The sequence below is a fragment of the Anopheles bellator genome, chromosome 2 (genome assembly GCF_943735745.2).
Source record: "Anopheles bellator chromosome 2, idAnoBellAS_SP24_06.2, whole genome shotgun sequence".
Lineage (NCBI taxonomy): Eukaryota > Metazoa > Arthropoda > Insecta > Diptera > Culicidae > Anopheles > Anopheles bellator.
The window spans coordinates 43,735,667-43,748,612 of NC_071286.1; the positions used below are offsets into that span (position 1 = coordinate 43,735,667).

Consider the following 12,946-nt stretch of genomic DNA (forward strand, 5'->3'; position numbering starts at 1 on the left):
CTAGAATTGGATCCTTTTGAGTTAACTTCCTGTTTCCGGTCCCGTGCACATGCCAGGCCAGGCCACGTGGGAGCAAAAAATCAAAAGATGAAGCCAAACCGAGCCTCAACGAGCCGCTACACACAACAGCAGCTTGTCGACTTGACAGACACTGCGAACAGGCTTATTTTATTTACCGTAAAATTCTTCAAATTTCGTCGAACCATACTCGAGAGATGTTTTGGTTTGCTGGACTGGAAGACCGGCCCGGGCGAGGTCGAGGTCTGGCCCATTCTCAACCGCCCCCTTTGCCAAACGGAAGGTTCACTCCTTCGGCTCCGGCTCCGGCTGCCTGGTTGGGTGGCTGGCGCCGTTTGATACATTCTATTTAGCTTTCTTCGGTTACCTGAACCGTTACTAAACCGGAAAAAGGGTTCTTAGGGCGGAAGCAGATCCGTAGCTAACGGCAAAAGTAAACACTCCCTCCGGGCGGGGTGGGTGCTTCGGGAAGTGCTGTCGTTGTGGTGGCTTTTATTTTGTTGCCAAGCACGACCACGATAGCATCTGGCCGGCGTGTTTTCGGTAGTGAGCGGACTTTCGGGCACGTGTTTTATTCGCTGCAAAATCTCGGTCGCGATCTCACCTCGCCCGTCCAAACTTTCTTTTGAGCGAAGGACCGAAACTAAGTTGGTGGATATTGATGAACATGGGGCTGCGATTTAATTTTTGATCTTTTGTACTCGATTTTTGCGCTTTTGACCTTTGGAGCAAAATGTTGTTGTGAAAATGTTTTTATTTTATGAGAAGTAGTACATAGAAACAGAATATGTTTTAGAACGGTTGCTGCTTCAAATTCAAAGGCAAGTGCACATATTTTTAGCTTTAATTCCCCAATTGAATTCGAGAGACATTTTAATGGTTTATCTGTCTCGTGATGTTATTTTGCTTCACGTTGTTGTGATCATTTTATGATCGTTTCAACAAAAAACTCGATTCAGATCGTTTCGCAACCACTGTCAATAGTTAGAATTGGAACCGAAATGAAGCATGTGAAGTCCACTCCTAGACAGAACTTTTCAGGCCGTTTGGAAAGCTGAATCAAACGTAGCCATAGGTTTTGTAAATGTGACTATTACAGTGGCAATGACATGGAGTTAAATGAAAAAAGAATGTAAAAAATTGATACACAAGAAATTTATGATGCTTAATCATGTTAAAGGTTAGATTTCACATCGTTTGTTCCGTTGGCAAGATGTGGTTCCGCTAAGAACCTTCTCAAATAGACAGTAACCCAGTAATTAAATCACTTTAACAGACTCACCGAAACCGTATGCCGTGTGCGAGTTATAAATAGTTGTGTGAAACAATAGAAATTAATCCTCATAAAGCGATGGAAACAATGGAACTATCCTGCATGATTTATGTGCCACCAATTCATTACTGCTGTTTAAAGTTGATGCGCGTTGGGACGTGTCGACGATCCCATTTTTAATTCTATTTTGTAAACTCCAACCTCCTGCCGGCCCTGGCGCGTTTTGTGCTAATTTCATTCACTTTAATGAAGATTAATCACGGCTCGGCACGGTGAGAATCGGTTTACATTCATCGCTGCGCTGGTCCTGAGCCGCCCCGAAACGGACCGCACGGCCGCAAGAATAAACAATATTAGCTTCGTTTAGCCCTTTCGACAGTGCTGGAAGCTGTGCTGGTTAGATAGTTCCTGTTTGTAAAAAAATGATTATGTCTTGATTCAACCCCCGCTCCCGGCGTCAGCAGCAACCGATTTAGCCCATCATTGAGCCGGCCGGCCGGCATCACCCGTTTCCTGTTTCCTCCCAACACTATCCGATTTTATGTAGGTTTGGTATCGCTTTATCGTTATCGGTGTTGTTATTTCCAGTTTGTTGTTCCTGCATGTGGATAGAGAGTTTGTACTTTTCTTTTAGCTTGCCGCTTCCTTGCTCTTGCTCGTTTGCTTGCGTTCGCTGGCCCGCTGAGCAAGTTTCCGCCGTTCCCTGTGGGTGGCGGAGGGCGGTCCAATATCTTGACAATTTCATTTCCGCTACATTTCCCGGACTCGTGCCCGGATTTCGCCTTCCTTCCACCTTCCAGTTCCAGCGCGCATCGTGTGGGCCGCGATCGATCACGACGCCGAGCTACCGTGCGACATTACGGCTCCGTCGGCGCAGGACGGCGTGAAGCTGGTGCTGTGGTTTAAGGATTCCACCGGCATCCCGCTGTACAGCTTGGACTCCCGCAGCGGCGTGCCGATCTCGGCCGCCCAGCACTCGACGATTGCCAACGATCTGGGTCAGCGGCTGTTCTTTTCCGTCGGCGCGACGCCAAAGGAGGCGCGCCTGCAGATTCGCAACATCAAAACGTCGGACGGTGGCGTGTACCGGTGTCGGGTGGACTACTTCAACTCGCCCACGCGAAACTACCGAGTCAATTTGACGCTGGCTGGTAAGTTTCTGTGGCCCTCGTTTTGTTTTTAGTTTTTTTTTCATTTCATCAAAGAAACACCGGAAGTGGCCGAATCGTTGCGAACGATGTAAGGAAGCAGATAAATCACTGGCTGTCCCGGTAATGGTAATTGAAATGTCTGTGAAACGACCGTGAAGCCGGCTGCGTATGGAACTTTATCATAAGCACTAATGGATTTCTGCAGCTTCCAGGACAATGGAAAAAAACATTTACATTATCGTTGTTTGCGTGTTATAAAATAGGCTTCATCTGCTAGCATTGTGCGCTAATCTGTTACGTTTGTTACGGCCCCCTTTTGCGACAGTTCCACCGGACGAGCCGAGGATATTTGACGCCCAGGGGAAGGAAATTTCAACCGTTGCCGGCCCGTTCCGTGAAGGCCACGAGCTGTTCCTGTCGTGCCAAGTATCCGGTGGTAAGTAGTCTCGTGTAGCCGATGATGTAACGGTTTGTAGCGGCGTAGCGAGGGGGTTTAAAAAAGTTTCTCCACGCCAGTCACCGTTAAACGCAAAACCGAACCGATCCCGGCCAAAGTTTGGCGTGGAAGTGATGACCGTACTTAAGCGTTCCCTTGCCTATCCGTCAGCCCAGCCCAGCCCCTCGCGGGCATGATGAATGCTTGGCCCCCAACTCACCGGCTCACTGGCTTCTAAAACGGCCGCTGATGTAAATATTTGTGCGTAACGTGTGTTCCTAGCCCCTATGCTCGAGTGTGAAACCGATGAAGTTATCATCTTGTGAGGGAAAAAACCGAATGTAGCCCAAAACAACACTCCCATCGCGTGCGGGAGTTGAACGATCGGTTTGTTTATGTTCTCGGATGAGGGCGGGACGAGTGTTGGAAGGTTGTGCAAAGGCGAGAGCACCGCCTTACTCCTAGATGTTGCTGGCTGGGCAATCTTTGCTCCCGAGGGTACCATTCGTCAAAAAGGGGCAAATTTCGTCAAAAACGACCCCGGGTTGGCTTTGGTGCTGCTTCGTGGTGTAGCACATGGTCTGAAAAGTCCCGGCCCTAAGAAAAAATTGAGCCACACAATCATTTCAGCGCAAAATTTAGTTCAAGTAGTTTTGCCATTGTTTTGATTGACTTGCGACAAGTCACGTTGTCTTCACGAAACAAAAAATAGTTTCTTTGCCATATGCGGTCGTTTGCTTACAATTTCTTCAATAACGCTTCAGACGCTCCAATAACGCTTTATAATATTCATAGCTGATGGTATTTCCCTTCTCAAGATAGTCGATGAATATTATACCACGAACTGATTTCGGGCATTTTGCACGAGGTTCAACAGTTGATTTCTACTCAGATGACGATCGTTTCGATTTCGGAGTGAAGTGGTGGATCCATGTTTCATCTATTGTCAAACATCGACGCAAATACTCCGGTTTGTTTCGATTAATACTGCTTAGAATAATCTCAGAAGGAGAGATTGCTTCAATTCAACAATCTCAAATTAATCGCCTCATTTGGACGTCGACTGCGTTCTGCATCATTGGTGTCTCTAGTTTTGTTTCCGATGAAACGGAGTCCTTATAACACTTTTCAAGTGCTTCACTTGGACGGGTTTTCCCCATTGAGAAGCAGTGTGAAATTAAAACACGAAATTTGTTTTGATTCATTGTTTCAGAACAATAACAAAAATAAGGTCACTCTCAGCACAACAACTCGCAAACTTATTGGTAGAATATCCTGAAATTTTAATACCTTTCTTTTGACGGTTATTGCTAACTTCAAAAGGGGCATAAGACTAGCACCATCTTTGTGTTAAGTTCGCGACTTTTCAGCCCATGCGTTAATTTCGCGCCCCAAACCTGTTCCATCGCCCGATACATTTTGTCAATCGAACCCGAATATGTGGATCGGAAAATGAATCCTTGCCAATCACCGTGTCCTTTCCGGAGCGGTGCCATAAAATCCTGACCAAATCGAAATCGTGCAGCGAAAATCTTCGATCCTCGGTGCTTTCATTTGTCCCATCTCCGCTTTCCCGTTGACACACGGTGCGATCCCGGCACGGTCTCCAGCGTGGTCCGACTATCAGTTACATCGTTTCACCCGGCTACCACCGGGAGCACGGAGCACGTATCCCTTTTGGTTACAAACCCGGCCGGGAGATCGTCGGCCATCGTTTCCCGACAAGGTTTCTGCCTAGCCAAGGTTACTGCGGTGCCTGCGGCCTCGTTACTGCTGTGTGCAAATGCGCGATGCAGGCAAAACGGAGTCACGGAGCGAAAAAAAGAAGAAGTCAAACTTCCCCGCCGGGGCGTAGTTGAAGTCAGACCATGCTGGAATGCTCGAATGTATTTTGGGAGCCTCCCTTTAGCCCCCTGTCAACAATTGGAGCTGGCGCTCTGGGGCGCTCGTCGATTGCATTCGCTTCGCTTTTTTTTTGCCCCCGATTTTCCACCATTTTATGACAGCCGACAGGCCAATGCCGGAGCCCCACGCGAACTCCATTACAGGCAGTGAACCTTCCAGGGACGAAGCGGCACAACGGAAAAACCAAATAAAATAAAGATAAATAAATTCTCGCAACGGGCACGATGATGGCGGTGTTGATGATGTAGGTGGCGAAAGGTGCTCGGTTCCGACCGAGGGCGTGATCGTAAAGTGTAACAAAACATTATCCAAAACGCGCAACGGGGGGAAACGAAGGCCATAGCGACGGGTATCGGGCGGCTCGGAAAGTGAACTGTTTGCATTCGAATTTTGCGCCAAGATTGGCGAAAGAAAATCCGTCCGCTTAAGGGCGGACTTCAAACCGGGAACACCACACTGGCTGCTGGCTGGGCTGGGAGGTCCATAAAAAGTGCTGCAGTGGCCCCTTCATTCGATTATCCAATTCATTGCCAGCTGATAGACATTGCACGGGATTAAATGGGTGGTGGTGGTGGTGCGTGCCTCGACATCGGCTTCGGTCTGGGGTTTTTCGGAGGCGCTTCCGGGAAGGATTCGGGCATTGCATTGTTCGGAGCAGCAGCTTCATCGATAAAGCCATCGTATCGATTGGCAGAAAAAAAAACTCCGGCTTAGCTTCGGTTTTGGGTGGAAAAGCAGTAGCCACGCGATGGTGAAGTTCGCGATGGTTCTCGCCAAGGCTGGCTAATCTCTCTATTGGGATTTTTCACGGAAAAGCAATTAACACCCATTCCGTACACTTGCTGAACTAATTATTTAGCAGTTGTATTTGATCCCTTTACTTGATCAATGTTGGATAAAGTACATTTTTTACTGAAAGTTTTCACCAAAACAAGTCGACCCATCCGCATTCGTATTCGTTCACAACTTTTTACAAAAGAGCCGAACCTTCGCCCGCTGATTTGATCTTCGTTATGTGATGCGATTTTCAAGATCCATTGCTGAGATTCCCGTCGTGACAATCGCAGCACGTGTGAGCGAAAGAGGCTGATAAATAAAATCAATTTCAATGAAACACTGGTACGACAACCCGCCTCTTGCTTGGCTGGGTCGCATTCTCGGCCTTCCCCAGATTCACGTAACCACTTTCAAGTTTTCCATTTAGCAACAAAAATTTGATAGACTTGAGCGAAATCGCCCCGAGCCGTGTCCTCTTTTCACATACTGGCGATACCGGGGGGCCCGTTCCGCTAAATTGTTGCCGTCAGGGAAGGGTGCATCATAAAAGCACCCACCTCGGGCAGGAGCGATGGAGAGAGAACATCCACATACCACTTTCCTAGAGCCCCAAGCGCGATCCGACCGTGTGACAGTCCACGAGCTTCGGCGCACCCGGAGAAAACTGTAGAGCGCTGCTCGGCGATGATACACTCTGAGTGTGCGAACTTATTTTCCTAAGTTTTCCTCATCATTGAGGGCTTTTTTATGGCCAGCGCCGCCCGTCCTTGTAAATGGGCTTATTATTTATTTAGCCGTGCGCGCAGCGGCCGTGGAGCAGGCAGAAGGACATGGGTGGCGGCGGCCTGGTCGAAGACGGTGTACCAGTTTCAGTTCTTTGGAACTACTTTTCCCCGGCCGTCGGTCGGCTTCGTCAGCATCAGCGGCATTCGTGCATTGGAGAAGAAAAGTGGAGCCTGTGTGCGTCTGTGTGTGTTAAAAACACTTTATATTCATGGTTGGCCCACGACGCCCAGAATGGCACCGCCGACGTCCGTGTCCGTGCGAACCGGCGCACAGCTGAGCAGCAACCTCGGCTCTAAGACGCCTAAGCGTGTAACGATTTTTGCTAAACGCAAAACCCCCACGGCGCACGGCACGATGGCTAAGCTTTTGATGTTTTCCGAGGCGATGTAATTGAAGTTTCAGTGTACACGGTTCAGTTAGGCAGAAGTGCGACCGCACAACGAGCGCACGTCACCGGTCGGATGCATTAAGGCAATTAGATGAAAGGACTCGACGGCGGAACATTCGTCATATCCCTGTCGGTATGAGCGTCGTGCATATAGGAGACATTTAAACGGTAGATTGAAGCCGTTACCACGGACTTGACCTGGCCTCTTTCGTTTAGGATTTAGAAGGTTGATCTACGGACGTATCCAAGGTGCGAGCTTGAAAGAAAGGTAAAAGTAGCAAGGGAACATAGCTAATAGTGGGCAAACCTTTTTGAACTGGCCAGCTTTCGTCCCCTAACCTGTGTAGTCGACGGTTCTCGAATCGCTGGCGATGAAGTCCCGCCATCTGCTGTCCTTCTGAACGCCCCAAGAAGATTTTACGGATTGGATCGTTGTCTGTCCATTCTTATGACAGGACCAGCCAACCGGAGCGCTTGACGAATCGTATGCGCTGCATTACAGTGAGATCATCGTACTGTGCGCTGTTGTCATAAAGGTTCTGCATAACCTCAGTGATAGCGTCCCGGTTTCGACAGACTATCGAATGGTCTGTTGACTGTTAGCATCCAATGCCAATCTCCTCAGTTATATCATTGTTGGAGCTAACCTTTGATAGGTGAAGCTCGAGACGATGTCGAACCTTCGGTCTCCTGTTAATACGTCACCGCCATGTATGCTCCAAAATGTTGTTGGTAGGGCTGTAGGGAGACCATGAATTTGATCATGTTATCTTTCATCTGTAGACATAAATTACCTGCAGCTTCGTCGATCCCTATGGGCGCTTGAGCTACGCTGGAGAGCCTATATTGTCTATGTCATCAGCATAGGCCAGGATCTGGCTGGACTTTAAGTAAATGACCCTTGAAGACTTCATTGCAGGATTCAGGATGGCACCAGGTGATGTTGAAAAAGAGACAGTCCAGGCCATTTCCTTGCTTGATATTCACCTGGCTTGTTATGTTAGTCATGGGTAATTCTTGTAGCCTTGGTCATGAAGTCCTGCAAAGTTGGCCGGTATAGGTAGGCTGGAGCTGCAACTTACAACGTGAAGACCAACAACTGAAACGTTTATTGTGTTTGGGAACTTTTAAAAATCATATTTCTTGACCTATCCTATTAAAAAGCCTGAAGTCTGAGATCCAAGCCTTTGAGAAGATGATCCAAATGACGAAGTTCCAAAAGTTCACGCAATCAGTAGATTGGTTGGCAAGAGATCTTAGAAACTTTCAGTTCTGAAATGTCTGGTAATGTTTTGTTCAAGCTAGAAGCCTATGGTATATTGAACTTATGTTGGGCCTTTCTCCCGGACCCTTAGCTTCACTTCGCGGCCAATCCCTAAGCCATGTTTTGTTTTCTATTAATTAACTCCAACATATTTCCGTTTGCTCCATGTTTCAGGACGACCTCCGCCGCGAGTGACCTGGTGGCGCGATGGGGTCGAAATCTCCAGCACCAGCCACCCATCGGCGGTCGAGGGCGCGGCGGCCATGGTGAACCAGCTGTTCATCAGCACCGTCACGCGGGACTTCTTCGGCTCGAAGCTGCAGTGCCGGGCGGCCGGCTCGAAGCTGGTGGCGGCCGTGTCGAAGGAAGTGTCCATCCAAGTGCACCGTAAGTAGCGCCCCCTGCGAGGTCATTAGCGCCCCGATAGACAAATAAACCGCCGTCCGTTCCCGTTTGCCGTTACAGTGAAACCGTTGCGGGTGAAAATTGTGTCGCCGAACGAGCTGCTGACCGCGGGCCGTCCGGTTCCGATCCGCTGCGAGGCCTGGGGATCGTTCCCGGCGGCCAAAATCGTGTGGCTGCTAGACGGCGAACCCTTGCGCAGTGCCGACATCACGGTCCACACCGACAGCAACGTAAGTAGCCATCCTGCGGTGTCCCGTGGCGCGAGCTTGACTAATGGGCACCGCGTGATCCCCGATCGATGTGGGTTTTGAATGCTTATGGAGGCTGTTCATTTCCAGGACGCCAATCTGACCTCCAGCATCCTGACGTTGCGCGTGGCGGCCGAAAACGATGGGGCCGAGCTGAGCTGCCGGGCCTCGAACCCGTGGTTTTCCGGCAGCGCCATCGAGGACAAGCGCGTCATAAGTGTTGCGTGTAAGTATGTGACAACGATCGGCCCTGCGTCCTGCCCTCGGCCTGTCTGCCATATCCCGGCCGGTCACATAAATCGCCCGCTCACCACACAGATTCGAAGGCCCGCGAAGTGATGAAATCTTTAACGACTTCCCCAAATACCCTGGCGTCAGCGGTTATTTATGAGAAGTGCGTCAGCGAACGCCGGCCGGCCAGTCACCTGACAGCCAGCCAGCTTCTATGACATCTCCGCCGGTTTCCGGTTGTGCCGTTACGAGCACCGAGATGGGCCGCGTTTTTCTACTTCAACAACTCATCAGTCCTCCCAGGGGAAGGCATTCGCACCCTTCGCCGTTGTCGCGAGCAAACTTCGCGCTCCGTGTAGCGTTGCGGATGAAAAATAGTGCATGTTACGATTTATCACCTCGAAACTTGGCCACCGGCTCACGGCGGCGCCAGCATATGACGATCCCGGGCCGATAAACGGTTGCAAGATGAAACGGTTCTTCGAAAAACCAGTGCCCGACGAGCGGCCGGCGGCGGCCGTGCGGGGCGTGACTTACGACCGACCATTATTGCAAACTCAGCAAACGGTGAAGAAATGGCACTGCACTGCACTTGCAGTCCGGCCGCGTGCAGTGCTGACTGTGCGGGCTTCGGAGCTAATGGTCGTGCGCCGGCGTCGACCCGGTTTGCGGTTGCCCCGTTGATTTATGGACGTTCCGGATCCTGGGGACGGCGACTGCCGACGGAAAGCTGATGAGCTTTAATCATGTCACGAGTCGCCGGGCATTTTTTTGTTCGCTCCAGCCCCGGGGCTAGCATTCGAATTCTACGCAGCCCATAAGGACGCTTCGATGACGTGGGACAGTTTTTCCTCCAAGGCACTGCGCCAACCGGAAGCACCGGAGACTCGATGGACACAGGACCTCACTGGACCATCACTGCAGCATTAAAGTCTACGAACTGACATCGAAACTTGGGCCCACCATGCATACCGGACGCTGTTTATGCTGCGTTTGATCAACGGTTTCGGGCTGATTTAATGTCCGAGCCGAGAGTAAATTAAATTGTGAACCTGCTGAACCATAATTTAAACGATTTCTATTACGTGCCCCACACACGGTCCCGGCTCATCCAGCCCATCCTGCCTGCCGTCAGCCACTTGGCTGTAATGGCACCCATTAAGGGGCCGCTAAGCGCCATTTTCCGAATATCAATATTTTACGCGCAACGTTCCGTTTGCGAAGCGGCCAAATATGCAACCGACCGTAAGACCGGCCGGGAAATGGTTCATTATTTTCGGTAAATTTTCGGCCCATGCCCGTGGGGGTGTACGTAGGTCCATCGCACTATGGGGAATTTGTATCAACTACACGCGTTTGGGAACATTATTTTAGTCATTTTTCGTTAAGGTATTTTAACGCCTCAAGTTATGCAATCGGCATGACAACTGAACGGATATCATAGTTTTCAATTTTTTAAAGGATAGTCATCGACATTTTGATAAAAATCTGTTCATTTATGCGTGTAACCATCCTCTACTTCCTACCAAGGTGACGTCCCAAGCATCCTAACAAGTTAGCCCTCATAATTGGCCTTCTTTCTACGCCATTTTCCATGCCGACTGAATCTCAGTTTCTAGCTTGCTTTTGTCTCTCAATAAATTTTCCATTCCACTTATTGTACGTCACTTTTGACGCTTACAAAGCCCCTCCAAGGACATCCGTGCTCATTTTGGGCCCGGATCAACGTTTTCGATATTTTTCGGGAACTAACAATCACCTTGATTCATGATCAAATAAATACTTTTCACTTGCATATGCACATTTGATTGTTCGAATAAAACTTAAATGCTTCGCCCATTACCCGCTCAATGTCCGCCTTTTCCCCATAGTGTGTGGCGGACAAATTATTGCTGATGCCACGAGGCAACACTAACACACCGCTCACGCACAGGATCAATCGGCCGCCGGACCACCGGAAGCGTTACTGTGCGACAGGGTATTTTTTGTTGTTGCTACGCTGTTTAATTAATTATGAGAAATATTGGCAGCCGAGGCTCAAAACAAAAACTGGCGACCCCCGAAGTACGAGTTTAGGGGGCCATCCATTTCCCCCAAGCGCCCCAGGCGCTCTCCCAGGGCAGGGAGCATCATAAAGTTTATCAGCCAAGCCGACGGCCGATCGGGAGTGGTGGAAATTTTGCGCCAAACGCTCCACCGTTTAATCACCGTCATGGCGTCGCCATGGCGCTTGCCGCTTCACAAAGGCCGTTTAGAAATTATTATAACGACGACGATCAGTTCTGTCACAAAAATGGTGGACCATTAAAATGAAATTACGTATTTCGTACCGGGTGGGTGGTTACTTCCGGTATGCTGCAATAGTTTCCGGCCCAGCACGTGCAGCGAGTGTGTGTCCGTTCATCATCGGACAAGTGAGGCGTGTGCAGTGAGACGATAAATTCAATTTTATAGTTTTCCTCCCCGGCATGGGCGGCAGTAATGGCGGCCCGGGCGGCCAGGGCGGCCGACCCCCGGAATAATGTTGGCCACTTGCCGCGGGAGCGCTGAAGTATGGTCGAACGCCGCGGAGGCTCGGAAAAACCGAACGGCGGACCCGGGGTCGCTTCGCTGTCAGTTCGCGCGATGATTGTGAAAATGAATACTAACTCACCCACTCTGCTTCGGCTCTGTTGCAGACGAACCCGTCGTGTCGGTGCATCTGGCGAACGAGGATCCGAGCCGCGTGATAACGCGGGCCGAGGGCGAAAACGTCACGCTCAAGTGCCGAGCCGACGCCCGACCGCCAGTGTCATCGTTTTCCTGGTACAAAAACGTAAGTATGACCGCAGGGAGGCCATATCACTTCCGCTGCTCCGGTGCCCCGCTGGCCGACACCTCACACATTATGCGGGAGATGCGTCTTTTGACCGTATGGGTCATGCTCGGGATGCTTGAAATGAACCGGAATCCGGCAACCGGAAGTGAGCACCGTATGCTGCGGTGTCGTACGATGCCAGGGACTTATCGGTCGCTGACCACCAGCCCCGTCCGTGGTTCGGGTCGACGATGGCGGCGAGATGATGGGAGCGTCCACCGGGACGGGCTTCCGGTGTTATGGGTTTCCGGCACGTAATTAAATCATTAATCCCTTATTTCAAACAAATTAATCTTATTACCTTACTCCGCTCGATGCCCCGCGGTGGCGGGCTACTTCAGATATAATTAGTTTTGCCACTGGCCACCGCCGGGTCCACTTCGGGCCCACGACTTCTTCTGTCCGCTCGAATAAAGTCCTGGAAGTACGATGACGCAAAGCGTGGCCGCCACTGTCTGGGTGTCCGGCTGATCTCAGGTTTTTTGTAACGGATGTCGGATCTTCAACCGTCGGATCTTCTCGCTATCGATCGATCATCGCAGTCTGGGGAGGACGGCAGGACCTCTTTTGCTCTCGCCCCCTCCCAAGTCAGTTTGCTAAGCGGATGAGCCAAAGGAGAATTTATTTAATTAAAGTGATACGGTTAATAACTTAATCTGTCCTCCGAGGAAGGTAACATCAGAAGTGGCACCGAACGCACGTACAAATTTGAGAGAATCTTTCAAGACTTTCCTATCTAGTCCTTAAGTCGTTTTTAGAACCAAAATTACTTCTTTTCATTTGCTAATAATCGCATTATCATTATGTTAATGTTATGCTTTTAAACTTCATGAATCATCGTTTTTTTTAACTGGTTTCGATCTCTGGAGATTTCAATCATCTTAGAGATTAAAATCGAAGAATTGAAGTCAGAATCATTGGTTTCGTCACGTAAAAAATCCAGTATCGCCTTATGCGAGGTCTGTCCAAGAAGTATCTGTGTAAATTAAACCATTTTCGAGGCTTGGTTCGATTTTCAGCTTCTTACAGCATCGAATTACCATGAGAGGAGTTACTGAGAACCTGAGCATATCAGTGTTCGTGATGCAAAACCCGAGAATTGTTTCTCCATAAATCTGCTCTTTTTTGGCGCAAACGACGCATAACACTAAAATAGTATTTTTTGTTGACGGTTTGGCCTTTTGGTAGGAATGCATAATGCACCACA

The 12,946-nt window shown here is 49.6% G+C and overlaps 1 protein-coding gene across 1 annotated transcript in view; it reads left to right on the plus strand.

The window, feature by feature from the left end:
* LOC131207577 (hemicentin-1) overlaps positions 1-12,946 on the plus strand; it is a 67,241-nt gene that overhangs the window by 35,579 nt on the left and 18,716 nt on the right. The window contains exons 3-8 of the mRNA XM_058200196.1: positions 2,092-2,442; positions 2,768-2,878; positions 8,173-8,385; positions 8,464-8,633; positions 8,742-8,877; positions 11,561-11,697. Of these exons, the coding sequence (XP_058056179.1) occupies positions 2,092-2,442; positions 2,768-2,878; positions 8,173-8,385; positions 8,464-8,633; positions 8,742-8,877; positions 11,561-11,697 (1,118 nt within the window). The remainder of the gene's footprint in view (positions 1-2,091; positions 2,443-2,767; positions 2,879-8,172; positions 8,386-8,463; positions 8,634-8,741; positions 8,878-11,560; positions 11,698-12,946) is intronic.